General features: G+C 40.5%; 1 protein-coding gene across 3 annotated transcripts in view; it reads right to left on the reverse strand.

Annotated features, from left to right (window-relative positions):
• Positions 1–6,859: 6,859 nt before the first annotated feature.
• FMN1 (formin 1) overlaps positions 6,860–23,526 on the reverse strand; it is a 136,134-nt gene continuing 119,467 nt past the window's right edge. For all 3 annotated transcript variants that reach the window (XM_033144837.1, XM_033144827.1, XM_033144818.1), the window contains 3 exons: positions 21,530–21,679; positions 8,643–8,727; positions 6,860–7,254 (listed from right to left, as the gene is read on the reverse strand). In XM_033144837.1, the coding sequence (XP_033000728.1) occupies positions 7,210–7,254; positions 8,643–8,727; positions 21,530–21,679 (280 nt within the window). In that variant the 3' untranslated portion in view covers positions 6,860–7,209. The remainder of the gene's footprint in view (positions 7,255–8,642; positions 8,728–21,529; positions 21,680–23,526) is intronic.

The following is a 23,526-nucleotide window of genomic DNA, read 5'->3' on the forward strand; positions in this document are numbered from 1 at the left end:
CTGATGAAGCGTCTAAGATGACAGAGGTATGAAAGAAATTTAATCAGATATCTCTGCAAAAAAGAGAAAGCATGTAATTGCTTATGATCTCATATGTGGTAGTAACTGAAGAGGGAAAAGGTAATGTATTTCTACATTGTGAAATAACTTTGCATATTTGGCATTCTCTTCTCTAGCTGGTTTAGCATTGTGGTTTGGAGTTATTTGCAGTTTTTTTTCTAAACTAAAAAAACTGAAGTGGTTGTTAAGACATTTTTCTTGCATGAAGAACTGTTTGTAGAGTAGGAAGTTTGAAGACTTAAGACGTGTAAATTAAAAATACCACTCATATGAAAACCTAGCTTGATCTGCTTCATATGAAACCTTAAACCTATAAAGCTCTTTAATGCAGCATTGTGAAGCCTTTGGGAAACAGAATGATTTTGTGTGGAACTATTTCTCTGATTCTAGTTCTGTGTTCTGCGTGGGAGACTATTCCCATCCTAGACAGTTCAAATTTGTCTTACTCAGAATGAATGCCAACATTATTCTCAACACACTAGAAGATTCCAGCACTACTTAGAGGCCCAACAGAGGACTTCTGAATGGGAAAACCAGAGCAGACAGGCCAACAGAAACAATTATTTCTGCTTTCTTGCCTAGCAAGAAATTGAAGATGGGTAACTATTTTATGAAGGGATTGTAAGTACCCATGTTTGTCACATCAAATGGGAAAATACTGAAAGAAAATTTATATTACATATTCTTTGGAAGGTTTCAATGTCTGAGAAAAACAAAAGTGTTATATGACCAAACTGTGATTCTAGTGATTTTTTTTTTTTGAATAAAGAGGGAAAGTGTTTACAGCTTTCATAAGAAAGCAACCCTCAATGATGAGATTAAATTTCCAAATGTAGCAAGAGTCAAAAATTGAAGACGGCCATGAAAAATAACAGCTACAAGGAACTCTAGCATGGAAACAGGGGAGAGATGCACTTATAGCAAAAGCAATGCAGGAGCAGATTCTTCTGGTATGGCGAATCGCTTTGGGATAAAAAAAAATGTTGGATGCAGCCACTTACTAAACCTGTTCATCAAAGAGTTCAAGTTTTCAAGCTAACTCTGCAATACTTCATTGTTCAGCTCCTTAGAAATAATACATATTATAATTTATTATTAAGTCTTTATGAATCAGAATGGAAAGGTAGCTTTTTCTCCATTATACATATGGCATAATCCATTAGAATATTCTCCTGCTTCTACTTAACAGTTACACAGTGCTGTCAGAATGGTAGGTACAAGTGGCCTAATCTGAAAAAGCAGCATCTTAAAAAGCAAATACATCACCTTGGCGACAAAGGTCCGTATAGTTAAAGCTATGGTTTTCCCAGTAGTAGTGTACGGAAGTGAGAGCTGGACCATCAAGAAGGCTGATCGCCGAAGAATTGATGCTTTTGAATTATGGTGCTGGAGGAGACTCTTGAGAGTCCCATGGACTGCAAGAAAATCAAACCTATCCATTCTCAAGGAAATCGGCCCTGAGTGCTCACTAGAAGGACAGATCCTGAAGTTGAGGCTCCAGTACTTTGGCCACCTCATGAGAAGAGAAGACTCCCTAGAAAAGACCCTGATGTTGGGAAAGATGGAGGGCACAAGGAGAAGGGGACGACAGAGGATGAGATGGTTGGACAGTGTTCTCGAAGCTACTAACATGAGTTTGGCCAAACTATGAGAGGCAGTGAAGGATAGGCGTGCCTGGCGTGCTCTGGTCCATGGGGTCACGAAGAGTCGGACACGACTGAACGACTGAACAACAACAACAATCTGAAAATAATAATCAACAAGGACACCTTCAAGACAGTGCTTTTTTCTGGGGGGACGCAGGGGTAAACAGTTTGTGAATTTAAGTTTGGCCTCATTGAGGGGCAGAATTTCAATTATGAGCAGGAAAATGAGGGTACCCCTAAACAATTTTTTAAAAGAAAAAAAGCACCGAGTCAAAGTTTTCTTCTTTGTAAATATTCTTCTTACACTTTGCATTAGTTCTAAATTGGGTATATTTCTATTCTACTTGATTAAGGGGTTTTGTGTGAGCTTGAAAGTTTGCATGATCTTTCAACAATAGAAAATGTCTCGTTTTCCAAAACAGCAGTTGTGCCAATTTGTGTTAGGCAGAAGAAAAACATTATTCTGGCAGGCACTTGATGACATACTGTAATACACCAGTTAAATAAAATTCACAGCACTGAATATTATGCTGTGGATGTTGCTGGTTCAGTGCATCCATGTAGCTTGGCACATGTTAAAATGGCTGTATGAGTGCCTCGCCACATATCTAGCATGCAGTTCAACTCAGTTACCACATCTTTCACATAGCTTCCAAAAACAGACTGAGCAGTGATGTGGTGAATGTGGATGAAACTATTATATGACTGAGTAGTGAAAGTGATCAAATAACTGTTTTCGCCATGCGCTGAACTCTGCATATTCCCACTTAGCTCGCATCCTCAACACACTAGTTTACTGTGGGAATGGCCCTGAATTTCAAGGTGTCATAGCATTTTAAATATCTTCATCAATTTTGCATCAGCGAGTAGAATACAAAGATTATTTTCTTCTAGTTTGTAGCAGGATAGTTAAGTTTTAGGAAACAAAAATGCAGGGCATGAGTTGGGACCAGTTGTTTACGTTCCATTTGGATCCATTTCCAGTGCTACTGTAAGTAAACTTTAAATAAACAAAACAATCCAGAAATGGGCTCTGAATAACTGTGAGATGCTAATGGGCTTAGGACAAAAGATTCTTCTCAGACTAAACAGTACTATCAGAACTCGCCAAACAAGAGGGTTGACTGTTATAACAATACTGTAAAAGGAGTTCTGCTAACAGCAACACAGTGGAAATGTATTAATGTACATTCCATACAGCTTTGGCCCAGAGATGTGCAATTTCCCACTGATGGTTACCACATTCAGTCTAGAATTGGACACCAGAAGAAAACTATCTTAGACTGCTCAAGTCCAATGAAGCTGGGAGTCACATTACGGGTCCCCTGACACCCATCCACTCGCCCTACAATCCGTAGCAATGACTACAGCAGCATTTCTCAAAAGGGGAGGAAATGTGCTGGGTTTCCAGCAAGAGATTACAATTTTGCACGCTGTATTGGTAGTAAGATTTAAAAAACAACCAAGGCTAAGGACTTCCTTAGCACAAGCAAAGCTGGCAATTTCACTGGGTACCATTTTGGGCTTTTAACTGCATCCCACTTTAATCATCATGTATTAAGAAAAGCAGAGAAGATTCAGATAGAGATGAGAGCAACAGTGACGAGGAAAGATTTGAAAGGAAAACCTGAGGCAATTCCTTATAGTTAACACATACTATAACCATATGCTGCTCCTATTACAAATGCAAAACTCCAGCCGGACAGCTGCCTTTAACTGTAGAACTGCTGTAGAAATTGGAGTTCTTGGTTATACCTAGAAGTCAAGGCCCAAGTAGGCATACAGAGAATTGGTACACCTTGACCATGAAAATCTAGCTGAGGAAGAATTAGTGAAACAGGGCCTTGTCCTGGAATTTATTTCGACTGGAATTTGCTTCAATACTATAATAATAAAACTGTTTGAAGACTTTAAAACTGATCTCCCGCCTGGCCAGAGTTCTTGGATTCTTTAATTTTTGACTTTTTAACTGTAGAACGGCACAAGTGTTTTCCTAGTCTTTGTGTAGCACAGCTGCCCCATCCAAATAGGTTTACATAACACCTGAAGGCATGAAGAGGCTGAGGTTTTTCTGCCTCTACACCATCCAGAATTTATAGTAAGAAAGGAATGCAGCTGTTCTCACCAAAGAACCAGTATGGCATAGTGGTTAGAGTGCTGGACTAGGGCCAGGGAGACCTAAGCTCAAATCCCTTACTCAGCCTTGAAGCTTACTGGGTGACTTTGGGGCAGTTACTATTTTTCAGCCTAACCAACCTCACAGAGTTGCTCTGAGGATGAAATGAGGAGGAGGAGAGTCATATACACCACCTTGAACTCCTTGGAGGAAAGGTGGGATACAAAATGGAAGAATAAGAGGGGCACAGGCAAATACTTGTCTCCCTGTTGACAAGAACATTTCACTGCTAACCATCATAAGCTGATCCACAGGACCAGTTTGGTAAGAAAAAATGGTCATCTAAGTCAGAAAATGGTGGTTCAACCCAGAACATGTTTCAAATATTTACAAGGCCGCTCTGAAGAAGAGAGGAAAAACAGCACCAGGGAAGAAGCAGTAAATTCCCGATGCAGCAGGGCAGAAATCAGATAAACTGATTCCTAGTGAATTGTCCAGAGAAGCTTAAGTTCTAAGTAGTTTTAAGATCCGGGGGATTCTATCAATGGCAGATGGAAAGCTGAGATGATGGGGGGGGGGAATATAAGCCTCCAAAATCACCTACAACAGCACAGTTTTAAAGCCAACACTGAGCACTTCGAATTTCTTTCTCATTCACTTAAATGCCCACTTGGGCTAATAGGACTTGGAGCCCAACAAATGTAGAAAAAGAAGCCACATGCACATTTTTGTGTGTGGATGCTGCTTGGCTCCACTGAAACGAGTAGGAGACATCACACAGCGCACATGGTTGCCTGGACATGGGTGTAAATGTATAGTAAAGCAGGGCCAGTCCAAGACATTTTGGCATCTGATGCTAACCACCAAATGGTGCCTCCCCAGCAGGGAACAAGGGGCAAGTGAAGACCTACACTGGGAACAAGGGGGGGGGATAAAGATCTACATCAGGAATGGGGGTGAGTGGGAATAAAGATATACACTGAGAACAAAAGTGGGAGGACAGCACCAGTGTCTCCTATCTAAGAGGCTGCTGTAGATGCGACATTGGAGGGGGAAACCAAGGAGACGGCAGGCCCAGTCTTTAAGAATTGTGCCACAAGTTACTTTCTACCAATCCACTGTGATTTGGACCAGTTCAGTCATGGGTAAATTCCACTCGTTCCTTTTCCAAAAGAAACAATAATACTTGCCAGTGGTAGTTGTGCCTTCATACTGCTAGCATGTGGCTTTTACGTTCTGCCAGTAGCATTAAAGATCTCAAGTCTCTTGTGAGTATTGACATTGCACTGCTTGTGAAAGAATACATCCATTAAGATCAATGTCAGTTGAATTAATTGTAGTGTGGCTGCTGCTAAGTTTTAAATTTAAATTTACATCAAAATGCCCTTTCATTTCAACTGCATAGCTTCATTATAACACACACATATATTTGATCAGAAGCATGTCACTAAACCTCCACAGGGTTTTGTAAGAGTCTGATCATCATTGTCTGACTACTGTTGCCCCACTCTTTGGCTTTTCTAGGCTGTATTACTACTTTTGTCTGTATTTCTAAAGATGCTGTACTTTTCCTGTTCCTGTACTTCATACAAACACTTTCATTTTTTTTAGAATTATGTTTCCTTCAGCATAGGAAATTGTAGGGCTATATATGATAGATGTTTACATTAAGAGGGAAAAGATAAGTTCATTAACTGCATTCTAATGTCTCAATATTCAGGATACTAACTAAATTTCAATGACATTTTGATACCAATGGGAGACATAATATGTGCTGTCTGAGAACCTTGCCCTTGAATTGTGTAAGATAAATAGCATGTTTCCTATTAAATCTTTCAAATAGGTTGTTCATACAGCTACATTAACTTCTTATAATAAGAAATTAAAAGTTATTTTTTAAGATAAATGATTGATTCAATTGTGGCACTTTGCTAGGCCTATTACTAAATATTGATTCTCCTGCATTTGTCCTGTAGGTGACAAATTTTCCCTTTCTTCCACACTCTTTTCTCAATTTAATTTACCAGACTCCCTTATCATACTTTATTACAAGTGTCCTCTAGGGTGCAGAACCCCTGTTCATCTCCTTCTTGGTACACTCTTTAGTTGTTGTGGCAACCATTTGTTAGCCTGTGTTTAAGTATTTATGATATACAGCATTTTATTTTACATAATTTTTCCACTGCAAGGACTGCTCTTTAGTTTTAAGGGTGTGATCCTGTAAGTTCTCTCAACTACAGCCTAGAGGGGAGAGATCCTGACATACCTGACAGAGATTCTAAATGGCACTTCACATGAGTCACTTACAGTACCTCAATGGGAGAACAATGAGGTATTTCTATTCAAAGTCTATGGAGCAGCGTGTATGAATAATGTATGTTCAAGAGCGCACATATGTCTGTAAATGATCTTTCTTTCACACACACACACATGCACGCATGTACGGAAAATGTAAACATGTTCTAAAATCAGTTTTGCCAAAATGCTGACTATAAAAGAATATAGGCTTTGGTATAGATTAATGATAAATAATGGGAATGCGTGTTCTACAGCTAGAAGACCGACTATAAATAGAAGACAGCTAGAAGACCGACTATAAATAAATAAAGCATTATTGAATATTGCTAATTTGACCTCATGTTGATACAGAAAGTATTCATTTTGCCATCAGACAAATGAAGAATATAGTATGAACAAAACACCAAATGTTAATGAATGTAGCAGTTACATTATCTATGCCTTATTCAAGTATATATATATACCTTATTCATATATATATATATATATATATATATATATATATATATATATGATTTCTTTCTCCACATGTGCAAAAACAGTATTTCTACTTCTATGGCATTGATTGGGGTTCCTATAAAAATAATTGTAATAAAATACAGAATACATCTGATACACTTAACTTCCACCATTTGCAAGAAGGTAAAGTTAATCCTTTGGATACCACCAAAATCATTTTAAACAGACATTGACTTAGTAAATATTACGGTCTACCAGCACATGAGCCATCCCGCAGAGCTGGCATGAAAGCTATTTAATTCACTGTCTAAAACCCTGCTTTTGCTGTCTTTTACATTAGTGCATTTTGCATAGAGTACTTCAAACGACGTTTAAGAAAAGAACTGCATTTAAGCCACATAAGGAAGAGTTACATAGAACTCTTCATAATTCCCATGTAAACAAACTTCTTATTGTTCCCTCTTCTGCACAAGCCAAGGGATTCAGAAGTCTTTTGAGGATTGTCCGAGGAAGAGAACAGCAAAGCAGAACTTCCTAACATCTAAAATAAGGTGCTCTCTAGGGAATGGGCAAAGGGAAGCATCATGCAAGGGATTAAGTCACACTGCCATTATGTTCATGCGTCTTCTTTCAGTTGGTGGTAGCACTGGCTTCCTTCTGACGTAGCCTTTCTTTCTGTTGTTTAAGAAAAAAAAGGAAATTTATTATCACCCTTTTCTTTAATTTTCCATCTGTTCTCAAATTGCACAGAGTATGTGGTCTAGTACACTTGAAGAATGGAGCAGTCCAAAACCAAAGTAGACATAAGCTTTTTCTTTTCTGAAAATTAATTCCTGAAGTGCCAAGCCAAGACAATGGCAAGCTTTATACAAGCATACTTAGGTTTGCATCTAAGTCACACCCAGAGTAGACACACTGAAATAAATGAATACAAAGGAGTCATGACAAACTTACTGATTTCAATGTATCTACTCTGAGTATGACTTACCTGGATACGAACTTAGCCTCTCATATCATCCTAAATATATGCCTAATGTGTTTTGAAATGCCTTTCCAGTTAACATTAGCTAATATTGCGCTGCTACAAAATATTAGTAATGGGAATGCAAACAAGAATATTTGGGGAGGGACTAAAGTCTCTAGTTACAGAATGAGATTTTATTTTATTTTTAAAGAGAAATGTACTGGAGCTGATTTTAGCAGGGGCATCCCTTTCCCACAAAGTGGGACAATACTGTAGTGATTTCTCATTGCCAGTATAGACCAGATAAATTGGCTCACACTCTTCCTTAAGCCAAACTGATAAACGACCATCTCCCCTCCAGGATCACCCCTGTGCATTGTCCTTTATACCAGACTGTACCAATAATAAATGGCACAAGCATGATTTAAGCACAGGTTCTCCTTTACTACACCAACCCCCCCCCCCCAGAAATATTGCTGCTAAATTGGATCCACCTTAATTTGGCAAGCCAGCACTGGTTGCATCCAAATATGGCAAAAGAATTTTCCATTTGTCTGTGCACAAAAAGAAGAGACAGCAGCCTATACTGGAGAAAACCCAGGAAGCCAGGCTCATTCCTAGATAAACAGGGTGACAAATGTAGGAAAAGCCCGAAAATAATGCCCTACTGGCTGTCATTTCAATCTGCTCTCCCCTCTCACCCCCTTCAGAAATGTGATAGAATTTTTAGGAGCACACGTTGTAAAAGCAGCCCTTGAGATTATTCAGAGTACAGAACGCAGCAGGAAAGAAGGACACCAATGGATGAGAGACAAGTGACAAAACTGAGACAGCTCCTGGGGACTGATTTTTTCCCATGCAGACTAGTTTTCCTGGCAAAGGTCTGTGCATGGACATACTGAATTTAAAATAGCAAAGGCTTTTGAATTGACTCCCAGTCACTGCTTCAATCACTCAAAAAATATTACTTGAATATATGTACTTTGGGATTGGAAAGGACATGATAGTAAATTGCTTTTGAATGGACTAAAACATGCATCCTATTAGCTGTTTTAAAAAGCAAACTAGAAGACAAAGCCATTCCAAAAACACATCATACCAGGCTGGCAGTAGGGTTGATTTTCTTTGTTTCCACTTTCTTTTCTGCAGTTAACTTGTTCACTGTTTGTTGAGCCACTTTGAGTCTGAAACAAAATACACACAACAAATCTTACTGGAGCCAAAGAAATGCTACATATCCGGCATATGCAAGCTGCTTTCAGGAGCACTTAGTTGCTGAATATGAATAAGGCTGCGTACACATGCATATTCAAAGCATATTTCCGTTCTCAAAGTATCCTGGGAAATGTAGCTTGTCAAAGGTGCTGCGAACTGTAGCTCTGTGAGGGGTAAATTACCGTTGCCAGGATTAAGGAGGCAGGGAGAGGGAAGAAAAGTGCTTTGAGTGTGTTTGAATGGTGTCAAGTGCTTACAATGCAAGTGTGCAAACAAACAAGACAGTATCAATCCTGAAAGGTTGAAAGGGAACGGTACTCCCTTCTCTGCAAGGCTGGAGAAGATGTTAAGAGCAGAGGCCACAACTATTACAGGTGGCACAGCACAATGGGCTGAAAGAGAAAAGCATCATGGTGCCAATAACAGCATTTCCGCTTGCTTCTCTTTCTATAGACCTAACCTGGGATATTTCTCGATCATTGTGTTGTCTGACAGAATACTGGAAACAAGCTTTCATATTCATCTGTGATTTATGAAGCTTACATGTTGTTTTCCTGTCCTCTGAAGGGCGCAGTAATATGAGACAGCTTATTCCTTTAACAGCACTCTGTATTCCTGCAATTTTCACTGGTTAATAAGCTTTATTATCTTACGCACACTATCTAAAGGTATTTTTATATATATAAAAAACTAAACTGCTTGTCAAAATGGTGCCCATACAGCTGTTCAGGGTTTGTGACTTCATTATTCTTGCTTTAGGAAAGAGTCACATTACTTTCCAGAGGTCTTATTTCAAACCATACGTACACAGTGTGCTGATAAGAGAAACAGAAATGCACTCCCCATTAATTAAGCATTCAGTGGCTTAATTAATCTCAAAGGCTTAACATACTATTGTATGTGACTAATGTTGGTCAGATTTCTTCTCCCTTCATACTTAGTACAAACATAAAACCTCCACACGTTACAGGGATTATAAATCTTCCCATGAACTGCTCTTCATTTCTGCATAATGTTCTTAATCTTTAAAATGCATTGACAAATCACGTCCCTGAATGATATGGCGCTGCAACACCCAAACAGAAGAATCATGGTTGGCTTTCATTAAAAAGTTCAATGAATATGTAGCTTATATAGCCTTTAATTAATCTACTACCTGTTACGCTGTTACCGGCTCACACATAATGCTACACCATGATGGGGGGGGCAACCTGTGTCCTTCCAGATGTTGCTATACTACAATTCCCATAATCTGTGACGATTGGCCATGCTGACTGGAGCTGAAATCCAACATCTGGAGATTCATAGGTTCCCTGTCCCTGATTTAGTGCTATCTACACAAGGAGAAAGCAGCTGCCATAAACCTCAGGCTCCTGTACTTCCCCATATCTCTCCTCATCCCACAAGTCCAGGAAAAGGATTTCTGGCACAATTTAGTTTCACTTTCTACTTGGGTTATCATTACATAGGAAGCAGGGATCATGGCTTAAAACAAACTTTAGCCAGTTTCTAAACAGGTCAATTTCAAACCATGCATTATGAAGCTGACTTGTTAAACCACAGTCTCTGGTTCATAGGAACAAGTCAGGTTTTGCAGAAAGTGAATTTGTGCTCTCCTTGTTTTGTTTTTACTAGAAACTGAGAATGCTATTGACCCCCACTGCTCTTTGCATCTTCAACAGCATAAACAGTTAAATCATAACTAAACAACTATGAATCAGGATCAGCCCAAGATTGTCCTAGTCCAGCATCCTTTGAAAGAATCCTCACAATCAGTGAGCACTAGGTAGCCAACTGGAGACTGGCCAATGGTTCACCAAAGTTTATTTTTCGCCTGGCCTCAGCATCAGGAAGCAATCTCGTCAAGCTGGGATACTGCTCCAATATAAGTTAATAGAATATGGAGAAAACTCCAATTCTGGATCCAATACAAAATTCAAAATCAAGCACATAAGGCTATTTCTTCACATGACTTCTTTAAAATCTTGACTGGTGCCTGTGTTTGGATATTGTGACCACTTTATTGCAGAGTATCATAACTTGGGCCAAATTAAGGTTTTTACTTCTATTTTCCATGTGTATGTGAAACTTTAAGGATTTATTCCCTCAATACATTCAAGAACTTTATGCTAAACCTTTTAGCATTTCCATGAATGAATGGCCTTATATTCTTTTTATAAACAATTTCAACAACTGAAGAGAATGATTGGAACAGGACTCAAGGCATTATAGTGCCACTGAAAATAACATGGTCGTAATAAACCATAGTGTTCTGTTTATCATTTTGGTTGCAGATACTTTACAAACAGATGTTTTATGGGTATATGCAGAGTGTTAAAATAATTCTCAATATCATATAAACATAACTGAGGTTACTTTGTGAATAATTTTGCATTTATCAAAAATAGAGCTGTGAGTTTCTTTGGTAACTCTTTCCTCTGCTTTAGATTTAACCGGCTTTAATAATTTGGTGTCATCTGTTCAGCATAACATGCAGACTACATTTTTTGTTAATTCTTTCTAGTAGCACCTTAGAGACCAACTGAGTTTGTTCCTGGTATGAGCTTTCGTGTGCATGCACACTTCTTCAGATACCCATGCGGCTCAATGTGGTGCCTTCAGATACCCATGCGGCTCAATATGGCAGACCAACACGGCTACCCACCTGTAACTACATTTTTTGTTGTGAGAACTGACACTAACTAGAGTTTGCAGCCTATTTAATCCACAGAGCAACACCCCCTCTTAATTCATATAATTAACTTTTTTGAACTTTTAGGAAGGGACTGTAACACTACTGTGTTGCATTGATCTGTGAGTAATGCAGCTGGTACCCACTTTCCATTCAAGACAATTCCCATTAATAATTTTTGAATCTTCAGTTAAAAGGGGGGGGGGAAGGGAGGCAAAGAATCTTAAGGAATGCAGTTAGTTTAAACCATGAAATCTGACCATATGTAAGGGGAATCCGTTCAAAAGAAGATTTAGGATCACTCATCATGGTGCAAAGAAGGTCAAAATACACAAAAGAATTGAGAAGAAAGGTTGCTGGTGTCAGCAATAATGTTAACACACTTTTACAACTGTTGTGTATTGCCGTGCTGTGCGGAGAACCACAACTTAAAGCAACAGAAAAAGTAGAATTCTGTATTTCAAGAAAACATTAAACCACCTGAATATTTGCTTCAGAAAAAAAGAGCAAAACACACAGCAATTGAGTTTTGGGTACAAAGTTAAATTAACTTCAAAAGTCCCTACCAAATTCTGTTATGAGGGATCACATTTTCAAACCTATATATCTTCATATTAAATGCAAGAACAAGAGCTATTTTGAAAAAAATAATAATTATACAAATGAACTATAGAAGTTCAAATGAGTTTTTTTTTTATAAAAAAAATACCTTTGCGTCTATATAAAGTAAAAGAATAATTTTCACCTTTACAAGAACATACATAGTTGTGCCAAGGGTTAGGAAGAAAAAACACTGCTTACTTAACCCTGTGGCCTCTTCTCATTCTCAACATAGAGGGAGGAAAGAATAGGAATTAAGCCATGAAGTGATCCGATACCCAGAGACTGATTATTAGCCACAGACGGCTTCCTTGCTGGCGCAGCAACCAGTAGATTGGGCCTTAAGTCAACAAGTGCTATTAAGTGCTTGTTGGCACTATATACTATCATCACCATATTAAATTCCAACTTGATGATCTGTATTTATGGGATATGTAAAGGATGCTAGGGTATACTTTGCAGTATGTTACTGAATAGGGTTACTAGCTTGTTGAGGCTGTTGTGTTTTTCAATAGATACAAGCTGTAACTGACAATGTTCTGTTCTGTGGCAAGCTCAATGCTTGTTTCCAAACTGAAGCTTGGAATGTATATTACTTTTTGGGGGGGAGGGGGGGTTTGGCTTTATGTCAGGTCCACATATAATGCCAAACTACGACGCGCCAAAATAGAAATGAGCTTGTGTGTGCCTCCCTCTCCTTGTCTGCTCTTCTTAATTACTTACTTCCTGGTTGAATGCATACAAAAGTTCGCCATTTCATACCTTACATCAGCATGGCATGTTTGGCACTTGCCCTCAAAACCATGATTTTAGGCTGCAAACCAAGAGTTTCCCCACAAATCAGAAAGTAGCTAATTAAGTGGAGTTTCAGCAAAGGCTCAGTCACGTAATGTGAGACATGAAAACTGACATCTATTGTATGAAAATCCATTGTGACATCTGAATCTGTGAGACATGTGAAGAATACCAACCATATATTTATTTTTTAAAGCACTGATATCATTCTGTACATGCTTCTGTAGATAAGACCACACATCCCCACCCCTGCTGCTCCATGGTTTCAGGAAGGAGGTGAACTGATTTTTCAGAGACTAAAGTACTAACAGTGGCCTTTTACGTATGTACAGTATGTGACTACAGCAGCTAGAATGCTATATGCACAGAAATGGAAAGAAGAAAGGTTAAAACGAAGGAGGAATGCCTTTTAAAAGCAACAGACTATGTGGGAATTGCAAAGCTGACAGCAGTATTAAGAGATCGAAATGATGAACCTTTTTTTAAAAAAGAATGGAGTCCTTTTTAGGACTACAGTGGTACCTCGGAAGTCGAACGGAATCCATTCTGGAAGTCCGTTCGACTTCCAAAATGTTCGGAAACGAAGGTGTGGCTTCCGATTGGCTGCAGGAAGTTCCCGCAGCCAATCAGAAGCCGCGGAAGCCCCGTCGTTTGGGTTCCAAAGAACGTTCGCAAACCGGAACACTCACTTCCGGGTTTGTGGCGTTCGGAAGCCAAAATGTTCAGCTCGCAAGGCTTTCGCGAACCAAGGTACAACTGTATTTGAAAAAAACGCTACAGTCAAATGAAATCACGGGCAAGATTTGTGAAAGGAACAATGGAAGAAAAATGATAAAGTAATTGTATTAGAGGGATTGTTTCCATAACAGGTATATAATACGGTAGAAAAGGGTTTGAACAAAAACACTGTGGAAGTGTGGGTGGGAAGTCAATGCATGAAAGAATGTAACTATTTAATTTGAAGTCAATTTGTAAAAAAATGGAAATTTGATAAAAAATTATATTATATAAAAAGTACTCACAATGGCCTGTGAGTGGATGCTCCCACAGATGGAAGACGGGGAGAGAATTCTTGCCCATTCTCTCACCCCTTTACAGTCCTCAGTAATTCCCCCAAAGTGCCCTTCAGATAAGGGTTGGAGATGGTACAATGGGTTCCAGGGGAAATCAGTGTAAATTCTTTCCCATCACTTCTACCATCGGGAGCCTCCACTAGATTAAAGGCCCTTCTGTGAATGAAAGGAGCCCTTTCAATTGCAGAAGGGCAAGTCTAGATTCAAGTTTTTGTAACTGTAAGTGGCTTCCCAAAAGACTATCTATGCAAATGTCCAATGGTACCTCGCAAGACGAATGCCTCGCAAGACGAAAAACCCGCTAGACGAAAGGGTTTTTCGATTTTTTAGGTGATTCACAAAACGAATTTTTAAATGGCCGTGACTCGCAAAACGAATCGTCTTGCGCGGTACCACTTCGGATCGTGCTCCCCGCTTGCTTTCCTTGCTCCCCCCACTGCGATCGTGTCCCCCGCTTGCTTTCCTGGCTTCCCCCGCTGTGGATCGTGTCCCCCGCTTGCTTTTCTGGCTTCCCCCTGCGTTCCCTGCTTGCTCCGCTGTCTTCTCCCGCCGTGGATCCTGCTCCCCGCTTGCTTTCCTGGCTTCCCCCGCTGTGGATCGTGTCCCCCGCTTGCTTTTCTGGCTTCCCCCTGCGTTCCCTGCTTGCTCCGCTGTCTTCTCCCGCCGTGGATCCTGCTCTCCGCTTGCTTTCCTGGCTTCCCCCGCTGTGGATCGTGTCCCCCGCTTGCTTTTCTGGCTTCCCCCTGCGTTCCCTGCTTGCTCCGCTGTCTTCTCCCGCCGTGGATCCTGCTCCCCGCTTGCTCCCCTGGCTTCTCCCGCCGTGGATCCTGCTCCCCGCTTGCTCCCCTGGCTTCTCCCGCCGTGGATCCTGCTCCCCGCTTGCTTTCCTGGCTTCCCCCGCTGTGGATCGTGTCCCCCGCTTGCTTTTCTGGCTTCCCCCTGCGTTCCCTGCTTGCTCCGCTGTCTTCTCCCGCCGTGGATCCTGCTCCCCGCTTGCTCCCCTGGCTTCTCCCGCCGTGGATCCTGCTCCCCGCTTGCTTTCCTGGCTTCCCCCGCTGTGGATCGTGTCCCCCGCTTGCTTTTCTGGCTTCCCCCTGCGTTCCCTGCTTGCTCCGCTGGCTTCTCCCGCCGTGGATCCTGCTCCCCGCTTGCTTTCCTGGCTTCCCCCGCTGTGGATCGTGTCCCCCGCTTGCTTTTCTGGCTTCCCCCTGCGTTCCCTGCTTGCTCCGCTGGCTTCTCCCGCCGTGGATCCTGCTCCCCGCTTGCTTTCCTGGCTTCCCCCGCTGTGGATCGTGTCCCCCGCTTGCTTTCCTGGCTTCCCCCGCTGTGGATCGTGTCCCCCGCTTGCTTTTCTGGCTTCCCCCTGCGTTCCCTGCTTGCTCCGCTGTCTTCTCCCGCCGTGGATCCTGCTCCCCGCTTGCTCCCCTGGCTTCTCCCGCCTTGGATCCTGCTCCCCGCTTGCTTTCCTGGCTTCCCCCGCTGTGGATCGTGTCCCCCGCTTGCTTTTCTGGCTTCCCCCTGCGTTCCCTGCTTGCTCCGCTGTCTTCTCCCGCCGTGGATCCTGCTCCCTGCTTGCTCCCCTTGCTTCTCCCGCCGTGGATCGTGTCCCCCGCTTGCTTTTCTGGCTTCCCCCGCTGCCGATCGTGCTCCCTGCTTGCTCTCCCCGCTCACCGGTCGCTCTGCCGCTTGCTCTGCCGCTCGCTTTCCCCGCTCGCCGGCAGGAGGCTTGGACTTTTCCCCCATAGGAACGCATTGTTTAAATTTCAATGCATTCCTATGGGAAACCGTGCTTCGCAAGACGAAATTTCCGCAAGACGAAAAGACTTGCGGAACGAATTAATTTCGTCTTGCGAGGTACCACTGTACTGCATTTTCACAACTGGGAAAATGCAATACTCCTGTAACAGTGGTGCTTCATTAAAGGAGAGTGGCTGCATCATCACAATAGCTGAATATACTTTAACTATATAAGAAATCTGATGAAGCAGAAAGGCCCTCAACACTCCAATGGCCGATGTTTTTATATCCATACTCAAATCAGGACTGAATAAAAGTCAGTACAGATTAAAAATAAGTCCATGAAAGTGACCGTGTAAAATGATCCTAAAACGGTGTCACATCCCTGTGGTATTGAGAATACCGCATGGTACTGAGAGTAAGATAATACTTTTCAGCTACTTCATTCAAAATTTTCACCCAGCTGAGCAAAACAGCCATACCAAATTTATGACTGTTGGGTACACGTAATATATTTCTGCTGTATCTTTTTCATGTAATATTTATGTTACTGAGGTAATCCAGGAATTTCATCTTTACTGCCTTTTAATTTAAGTAGTAAATATGTTTGCTAGTTATATATAATGTTTGTACCTTTGAGTACCCTCAGATTCCTGTATGCTATGCAGATTTTGTCTTGGGGCGAAAATCAGCTATATTACACAGGCAGCTAATTTATTTTCATGGTAGGTTAAGTGTAGGGCAGCATGGTTAAAGTGTTTCCTCTTCTAAAATGTCTGATAAAAATCTAATTAGATTTCTACACTTTTCTTACATTAAAAGTCAAGTAGTTTTCAGACAAAACAAACTCTTGCAGCCTAGCCCATTGCTTGGTTAAAGCTACCATTAACTTGCTTTTTCTTAGTCTGCTAAGAGATGTTGCACTGTCCTCTGAATAACCTCAAAATACTCTAGTAGAACCGATAGCGACAATAATGTTTGATGTCTTACTGTGTCTTAATTTGTTGGAAGGCGCCTAGTGGCTGGGGCAACCCAGTCAGATGGACATCATCATCATCATCTCATAATTGACAAGTTGGCAAAATAGGATCATTTTGTTGCTAGATGGGCATCCTGTATAAATTTTTGCAAACTTGCCTCTGTTCACATTTGTGTTTTAAAATGTTGTAAAGAAAGGAACAAAAAATTATCAACTATTTCAGTGTTTTTCAACCACTGTTCCGTGGCACACTAGTGTGCCGCGAGATGTTGCCTGGTGTGCCGTGGGAAAAATTGAAAAATTCAAGAGAATTACTTTATATATAGTCAATATAGGCACAGAGTTAATTTTTTTAACATTTTCTAATGGTGGTGTGCCTCGTGATTTTTTTCATAAAACAAGTGTGCCTTTGCCCAAAAAAGGTTGAAAAACACTGAACTATTTGAATCATCAGGTACAGTGGTACCTTGGTTCTCGAACGTAATCCGTTCCGGAAGTCCGTTCGACTTCCGAAATGTTTGAAAACCAAGGCACGGCTTCCGATTGGCGCGGGCTCCCCAGAAACAATAGCCAACAACCACATCGGAAATTCAGCTTCTGAAAAACATTCAAAAACCAGAACACTTACTTCTGAGTTTTTGGCATTCAGGAGCCGAAATGTCCGAGTACCAAGGCATTCAAGAACCAAGGTTCCACTGTATTTAACCTTTCTTAATCTAATTGAATGAAACTATTTTTGTGTCTCTTTATTTGACATGTAAACTTTTGTTTATGAAGATGTGCATTGTAAAAAATTACTATGATAAACTGAAGGATTCACTGTAATTCCTTCTGGTTGGCCACTGTGAGAACAGGATGCTGGATTAGATAGGAAATTGACATGCCCTTTTCCTATCTGCAGAGAAGGCTTTTGTTTTTTGGCACAGGGCGTTCAAACATGCAAACCCTACTTCTTCTCCCTCAGGAATTTTAAATGCTGCAATCCAAGAAATATTTACAGCTTGAGTGTATTAACTGGTTCCTTTTCTATTCTGCTGAGGTTATGAAAAAAAATATGATTACACTAAAATACACCTTAGGAAAATAATTGTTTTTCAAGACATAATGGTTATTTCTCAGTTCTCTAAATGTGTTTCTTCCTGGAAAATATGGTTGGCAAACTGTCACTCATTCTTTGTAAACCTCTAAAGGGTCATGGTTCTAATCCATTTGGATGTGATAAAGAAACAACTCATCTGTCATTCAAACTTATATACTTGACATTAGCAACTCATTGTCTTCATGAATCATCTACAAGTTGAACTGAGAATAAACCGAGAATAAACCAAAACCTTTAAAGGCTAAAAGTAATCTAATGAAGTCATTAGTAAATAAACACAAGCCCCACCAAGTTATATGAATAAAATTCATGGTGTTAAGAAGGAAAAAACAAACCATTCATTCTCCTGACAAAATTTATGCAAGTCTTATCTTGCTACTCAAGGCTAATCCAGACTCAAAACAGCATATCCAAAATCACATATTTTACTCTGAATTTATTAATCTGGAATTCACCACTCCCTCTACACTCACTGTCTTTCACTTCTTAAGAGCCTGGCCTATTTAAAACTGATTTGGGTTATATACTTTACAAGACTTGGGAGAACTGCTCCGCAGTCAGAAGCAGTACCCACCAGTGGAAACTGCAAGAGGGGAGAGTGCTCTTGTGAGGGGAAACAGGTCCTGTTTCCCATAGACACCTGACTGACCACTGTGAGAACAGGATGCTGGACTCAGGGGCGTAGCAAGGGGGGGCGTAGGGGGCGGTCCGCCCCATGTTCCATAATGGAGGGGGTGACAAATTATCAAGGAACAATTACTGCCCTACTAGGGCGGTTCATAAAAAAAAAACCTTTTTTATATATAAAAAAAGCCTGCTCCAAAGGTCTTATCTTACTATACTAGGGATTATATAGCTATATATGAAATTTCATGCATATCTGTTAATATCTTGACCCTCCTCCACCAAAATAGCTGTTTACTTGGCTGTTTTCCTATGTCATGAAGGCTGAAATTTCAGTTCAGTGGAGCACTTACTGTTCCCAACCCATACCCTGTGGAAAGCCATCTAATTAGACTTTAATTTGATTTTAAGATGTATTTAGGAGGTAATTTAATTATTGTTTGATTTTATACCAATGTTATGTATCTGATGTTAGCCACCCTGAGCCCGACTTTGGCAAGGGAGGGCGGGATATAAATAAAAGTTTTTTTTACTATTATTACTTGTAAGAAAATATGAAATAACGTAAAACCATTTTTGCAGGGGAGGAAATCAATGGGGGTGGTGACAAGAAATTTTCCACATCCGGTACCACCTGACCTTTCTATGCCTCGGGGGGGGGTGTTTGACATTTTTTTTTGCCCCCGGGTACCAATTTACCTTGCTATGCCCCTGGCTGGACTAGAAGGGTCATTGGCCTAATCCAGCAAACTTTTATTATATTCTTAGGTACTCCTGACATTTGAGGAAGTGATAGCATCACATGCACAGTAGAGTTGTCTTTGCAGATCCTGTCCATATTGTATCAGCTTTCCCAGTAACAGCAGGTGGAGTCTATTCCACATTCCGAAATTTCAGCTTTTCTCACTGGCTGAAGTTTTCCATTTCAGTGTTGCGTGAGAAAAGTGAAACAAAATCCAAATATTTCTCCACCTTGAACTCTATCTTGTGCAAGGGGAAGCATGAGAACTGCTGCAGAACCTTCCTGTTACATGATGCAAAGACTCTTCTACGAATGTTTTCAGCAGCCCTCCATTATGCTTGATTCTTTAGTTCCAACCCAACATTTGGAGGAGATACACTGAGCAACACTGTCCCCTAGCAAACATGTTCCTTGAAATGGCAAACAACATTCACTTGCTCATTAAGTAGATCTACTCAAGTAACAAATTGCAACAATTTCTAATACAGTATGACCCCCCCCCCCGCAGCACTTTCCCTCTTAGCAGTGAAACTGGCTATTCTAGAAGACTGCTGCTTGTGACAAAGGAATCAAGTGACAACCTCGCTTGCTGCATTAGCAGATCTATGTGTATAATTAGCACTGCAATTTACTGGATTATCTCTATCTGCATCTAATTTAAAATTGCATGCTAAAGGATATTTAAGCTCCTAATGTTGAGCCTGATTAACACTGCTGTTTCATACGCAAGGCCAACTAACTGATCAATGATTCAGATTCCAGGGTAACAATTATTTCTTTATATTCTTAGCACACAAAATAACAGACCTCAAGATATAAAAAGTATCAAGTTTATGATTTCTGTTTGTACACATTAGGACTTGAAGATGTGCAGAATATCTGTTTGGCTGCATCCTGCTTGGCATTTTTCATGCAATCACCCACTGATATTCACCCTATGGGTTCACACTAGGCCTAGAGAAGCTGTGACCCGCCAAGCCTTTGTAAGTGATGGACGGACTACATTTGTCTTGGTGAGTCACAAATTCTGCAGCCATCTTGTGATCTTTTACTGTTTACACCCCCCCCCCCCCAAAAGAGTGCATGCTTCTGAATGATTGTTTTGGACTCCATCTTTATCGCTGCTTTCTATTGTGCCCATTACTATTAACCTAGTCTAGTCCTAGAGAGCTTGTTCATTTTATCTGCTCATTCATTTTAAACTGGCCTCTTCAAAATTCAATCACAAACTGCATCAAATTTGTTGGGAAGCACTGGTGTGACTGATCATATTCAACATTTAATAAGAGAGAAAGGAACAAACAAAAAATAATGAGTCTGCGTTTGTCCAGAAGAGGGAAAGATGAGCATTAGAACAGGACAAGAGGGACCTGCAACAAGATGTTGCAGCATGGAGTGTTTCTGCGAAGGATAACAGTCATGCCTTCTCCTACGCTACTCCACTGGATTCTTCCCACCCTCCCTTACAGTTTTCCATTACCTGTCCTACAGCCAGTCAATGAGCATGCCTGATCCTCATAGGACTGTTTTGGGAGTTCTCCCCCATTTAGCTTAAAAGTTTTACTTCTAAATGATTTTGTGAGGTTCCCGCAATGTTAATGCTACCTTGCTACACAAGGAGAGGCACTCATGGAGATTTGTATTTCCTATTAGTGTACATGAAAAGAAATACAATAAGAGTGCTGGACTAGAAACACCTATTGGGCAGTTCCCTTGATTATTTTACAATAGAATGCTATAACAGAGCAATTACATACAGTAAAAAAGGGGGGGGAAAGTATATTAAAGAAAGGGCTCGTTTTTCTTTCAATTTAAAAAAGCAAAAACAAATCTCAAGAGGTGAAACCTTTTATTTTAAAAAAGGTTTTAACTAAACCCAATAAAATCACAAGACAGTGGGAGATGCTGCGGCATGGAGTTTGATGTCCACAGCAGGATACCAAGAAGCGGTGCTGTAAATTCAGTGTGGGACTTCAACGCTGTGCTAAGTGTGGCCTGAATCTCATAGGCTACCCTTTGATGCAAGTGTAGTATATTAACTGGAAAAAAGCATTCACTTTTATTTGTCTGTCCTGTCTGCAACAGCAATATCGCCTCATTTAGAGCAGTCCAACGCAAAAATGCAAAGAGAAGCAATCTGTTACAAATTAGCACAGCTCCCCTTTCATTTTACTAGCTAGTAATTGGAAGGGGTTAAGAAAGTGTAATTTATCAGATTATATGTGTTTATCTTTTTGTGGGGACAGCATCCCTTTGGTGAATTTTCCTAGGCACCCTGAGGGAATAATCTTTCCTTGATGTCCATTTGATCTGAAAGAAAACAATGACGCCTGTGAAATATGGGAGTATAATTTGTTGAGTTTAAAAAGGACCAGTTTCCCAGACTTCTTAAAAAAAAAAATTGTATTAAGGACTTTATTAGAACCTTACCTTTCTTTGGAAATGTTTTTGCTCTCTCGTTTCCAAATGGCCTTAAAGTCGCTGCAGAACTCATACCACACCGTGAAAACGTAGTTTGGCGTGGTCTCCTTCTCGCCAGACTTTGGTTTTATCCCGAAGTATCCCACCAGTTCTTCAAAGCTACAGTGTTGGGCAGGGGAGGGGGAAATTGTCAGCACATAAACCTAAGGTGGAAGTTCAGTTTCCCTCAGGGCAGATTTCTGAATCAGTAGCCTAGGCTGGCAATTAACATAAATCTGCTGTAATCTGGAAACTGTACCAGCAATGGATCCACCCAGCACTTCTGAATTAAATAATAATAATAATGGTGCTGTTTTGGTGGGTGTGTACATTAAGCCACAATATGAATGTATATGGGCAAGGAGACATTTTAGAAAGTGTCTGATTTTGAAACCACGGTTATTTACCAGAATCCTATTGACATGCTCATTACCACTGGTATTTGGAAGCTGCCAGAGTCCTAGATCAGAGGTATCTTACCTATTTTTGTGTCTGGGGCATATCTGGAAATTTAAGGAACTGCTGTGGGCACCACAAAATACCCATCTCGTGGAACAAAAACTGGTGATGCTCAGTAAAACCTTCCAGGCAACAGGCTAAACTTCTCCTGCTTCCCCTCCCCCCCAAAAAAACAAAAACAAAAAACCCACAAAAAACGCAGGCCACAGTTCCCACCCCCAAATATACAAGCAAACAAAAGCCAAAAAGTTCATTTTGAAGGAGAAAGTGGTGGGCTTCACCAAGGATGAATACCTGCAGACACAATAGACTTGGAGTCCCTAGACTGAGATACCGTACAGAATTTACCTCCGAAACAGATTTGGTTTGCTTAGTTCCTTTCCTCCTCCAATTTTGTTGTCACATTAAGGCATTTGTATTTCAGTTGGCACTCCCAGCTGTGCAACTGCTTAATGGTTGCATTTTATGATCTATTTATGACTTATTTTTAATTACATTCTTATGCTGACTCTATTGCTACTGTGAATTGTGTTTTCCATGTTTATTTCTATGAATTTTGTTTTATTTTTATTACGGTGCCATTTTATCCTGGAAATTTGTTCTATTTTTAAGCAGTCTTTCCAAGTCGCTTGGAATATTTTTGAGGAAAATGACTAACTGTCATATATAAAACAGTTAAATTTCCCTTCTAGGGGCACCTAAGTTTAGAACTTTATTATTACTTCAGAGCCTACATTGTCCAGACTATGAGATGAGCCTGGCTCTGAAAAACCATGCATTAACTAACTTCACCTTCCGTGGGGAGAAGAAAACTAGCTAACTAACTAACTAACTAACTAAAAACCCCAACCCCTTCAGCCTTTTTAAGGTCTCATTCATACTAAGTTTCCCTCACACTTTCTAGGCACAGGTTTGTGCTTTACCAGTCCATGTCCGAGCATGTTTTTTTGCCCTGCCATTTTGCCCACAAAAACCTGCTCTTTAATGCTCTCATCAATCTGTGAAAAAGCCAAACTGCCATTTGCTCCAATTCAGCGTTAAAGAGCAGGTTTTCCTGGGGAAAGTGACAGATATGGACTTGAAAAGTGTGGACCTATGCCTGGAAAAATTGGGCAAAAGGTAAGTGTGGATGAGCCCAGAGTTACAGCCTATATTTATAAAAAGCAATGTCAATATCACCTCAGTTAATATCCAATGAAAGTCTGCAGGTATAATACCCTGAAAATGATTTATTTTCTCAGGATCTTGGTAAACTGACGACAGCAGCAATGAACAGCAGGTGTTAATTGCTAATACTTTAAGATTTACCTGGTCCATACTATAGGCTGAAGTACTCTTGAAGTAATAAGAAAGAGTCTTGTACTGTTAAACTTGTTTTGCAACAAACTTGCATTAGAATATTAAAATGTATATTAATATCTATACACCTGAAATCTGAACATACAAATCAGTGAAGAGAGGAGCAGATGTCTCAACAACAAAAATAGCATTTGTTGCATCAGCTGGGA

Source organism: Lacerta agilis, chromosome 1 (assembly GCF_009819535.1).
Source record: "Lacerta agilis isolate rLacAgi1 chromosome 1, rLacAgi1.pri, whole genome shotgun sequence".
Taxonomy (NCBI): Eukaryota; Metazoa; Chordata; class Lepidosauria; order Squamata; family Lacertidae; genus Lacerta; species Lacerta agilis.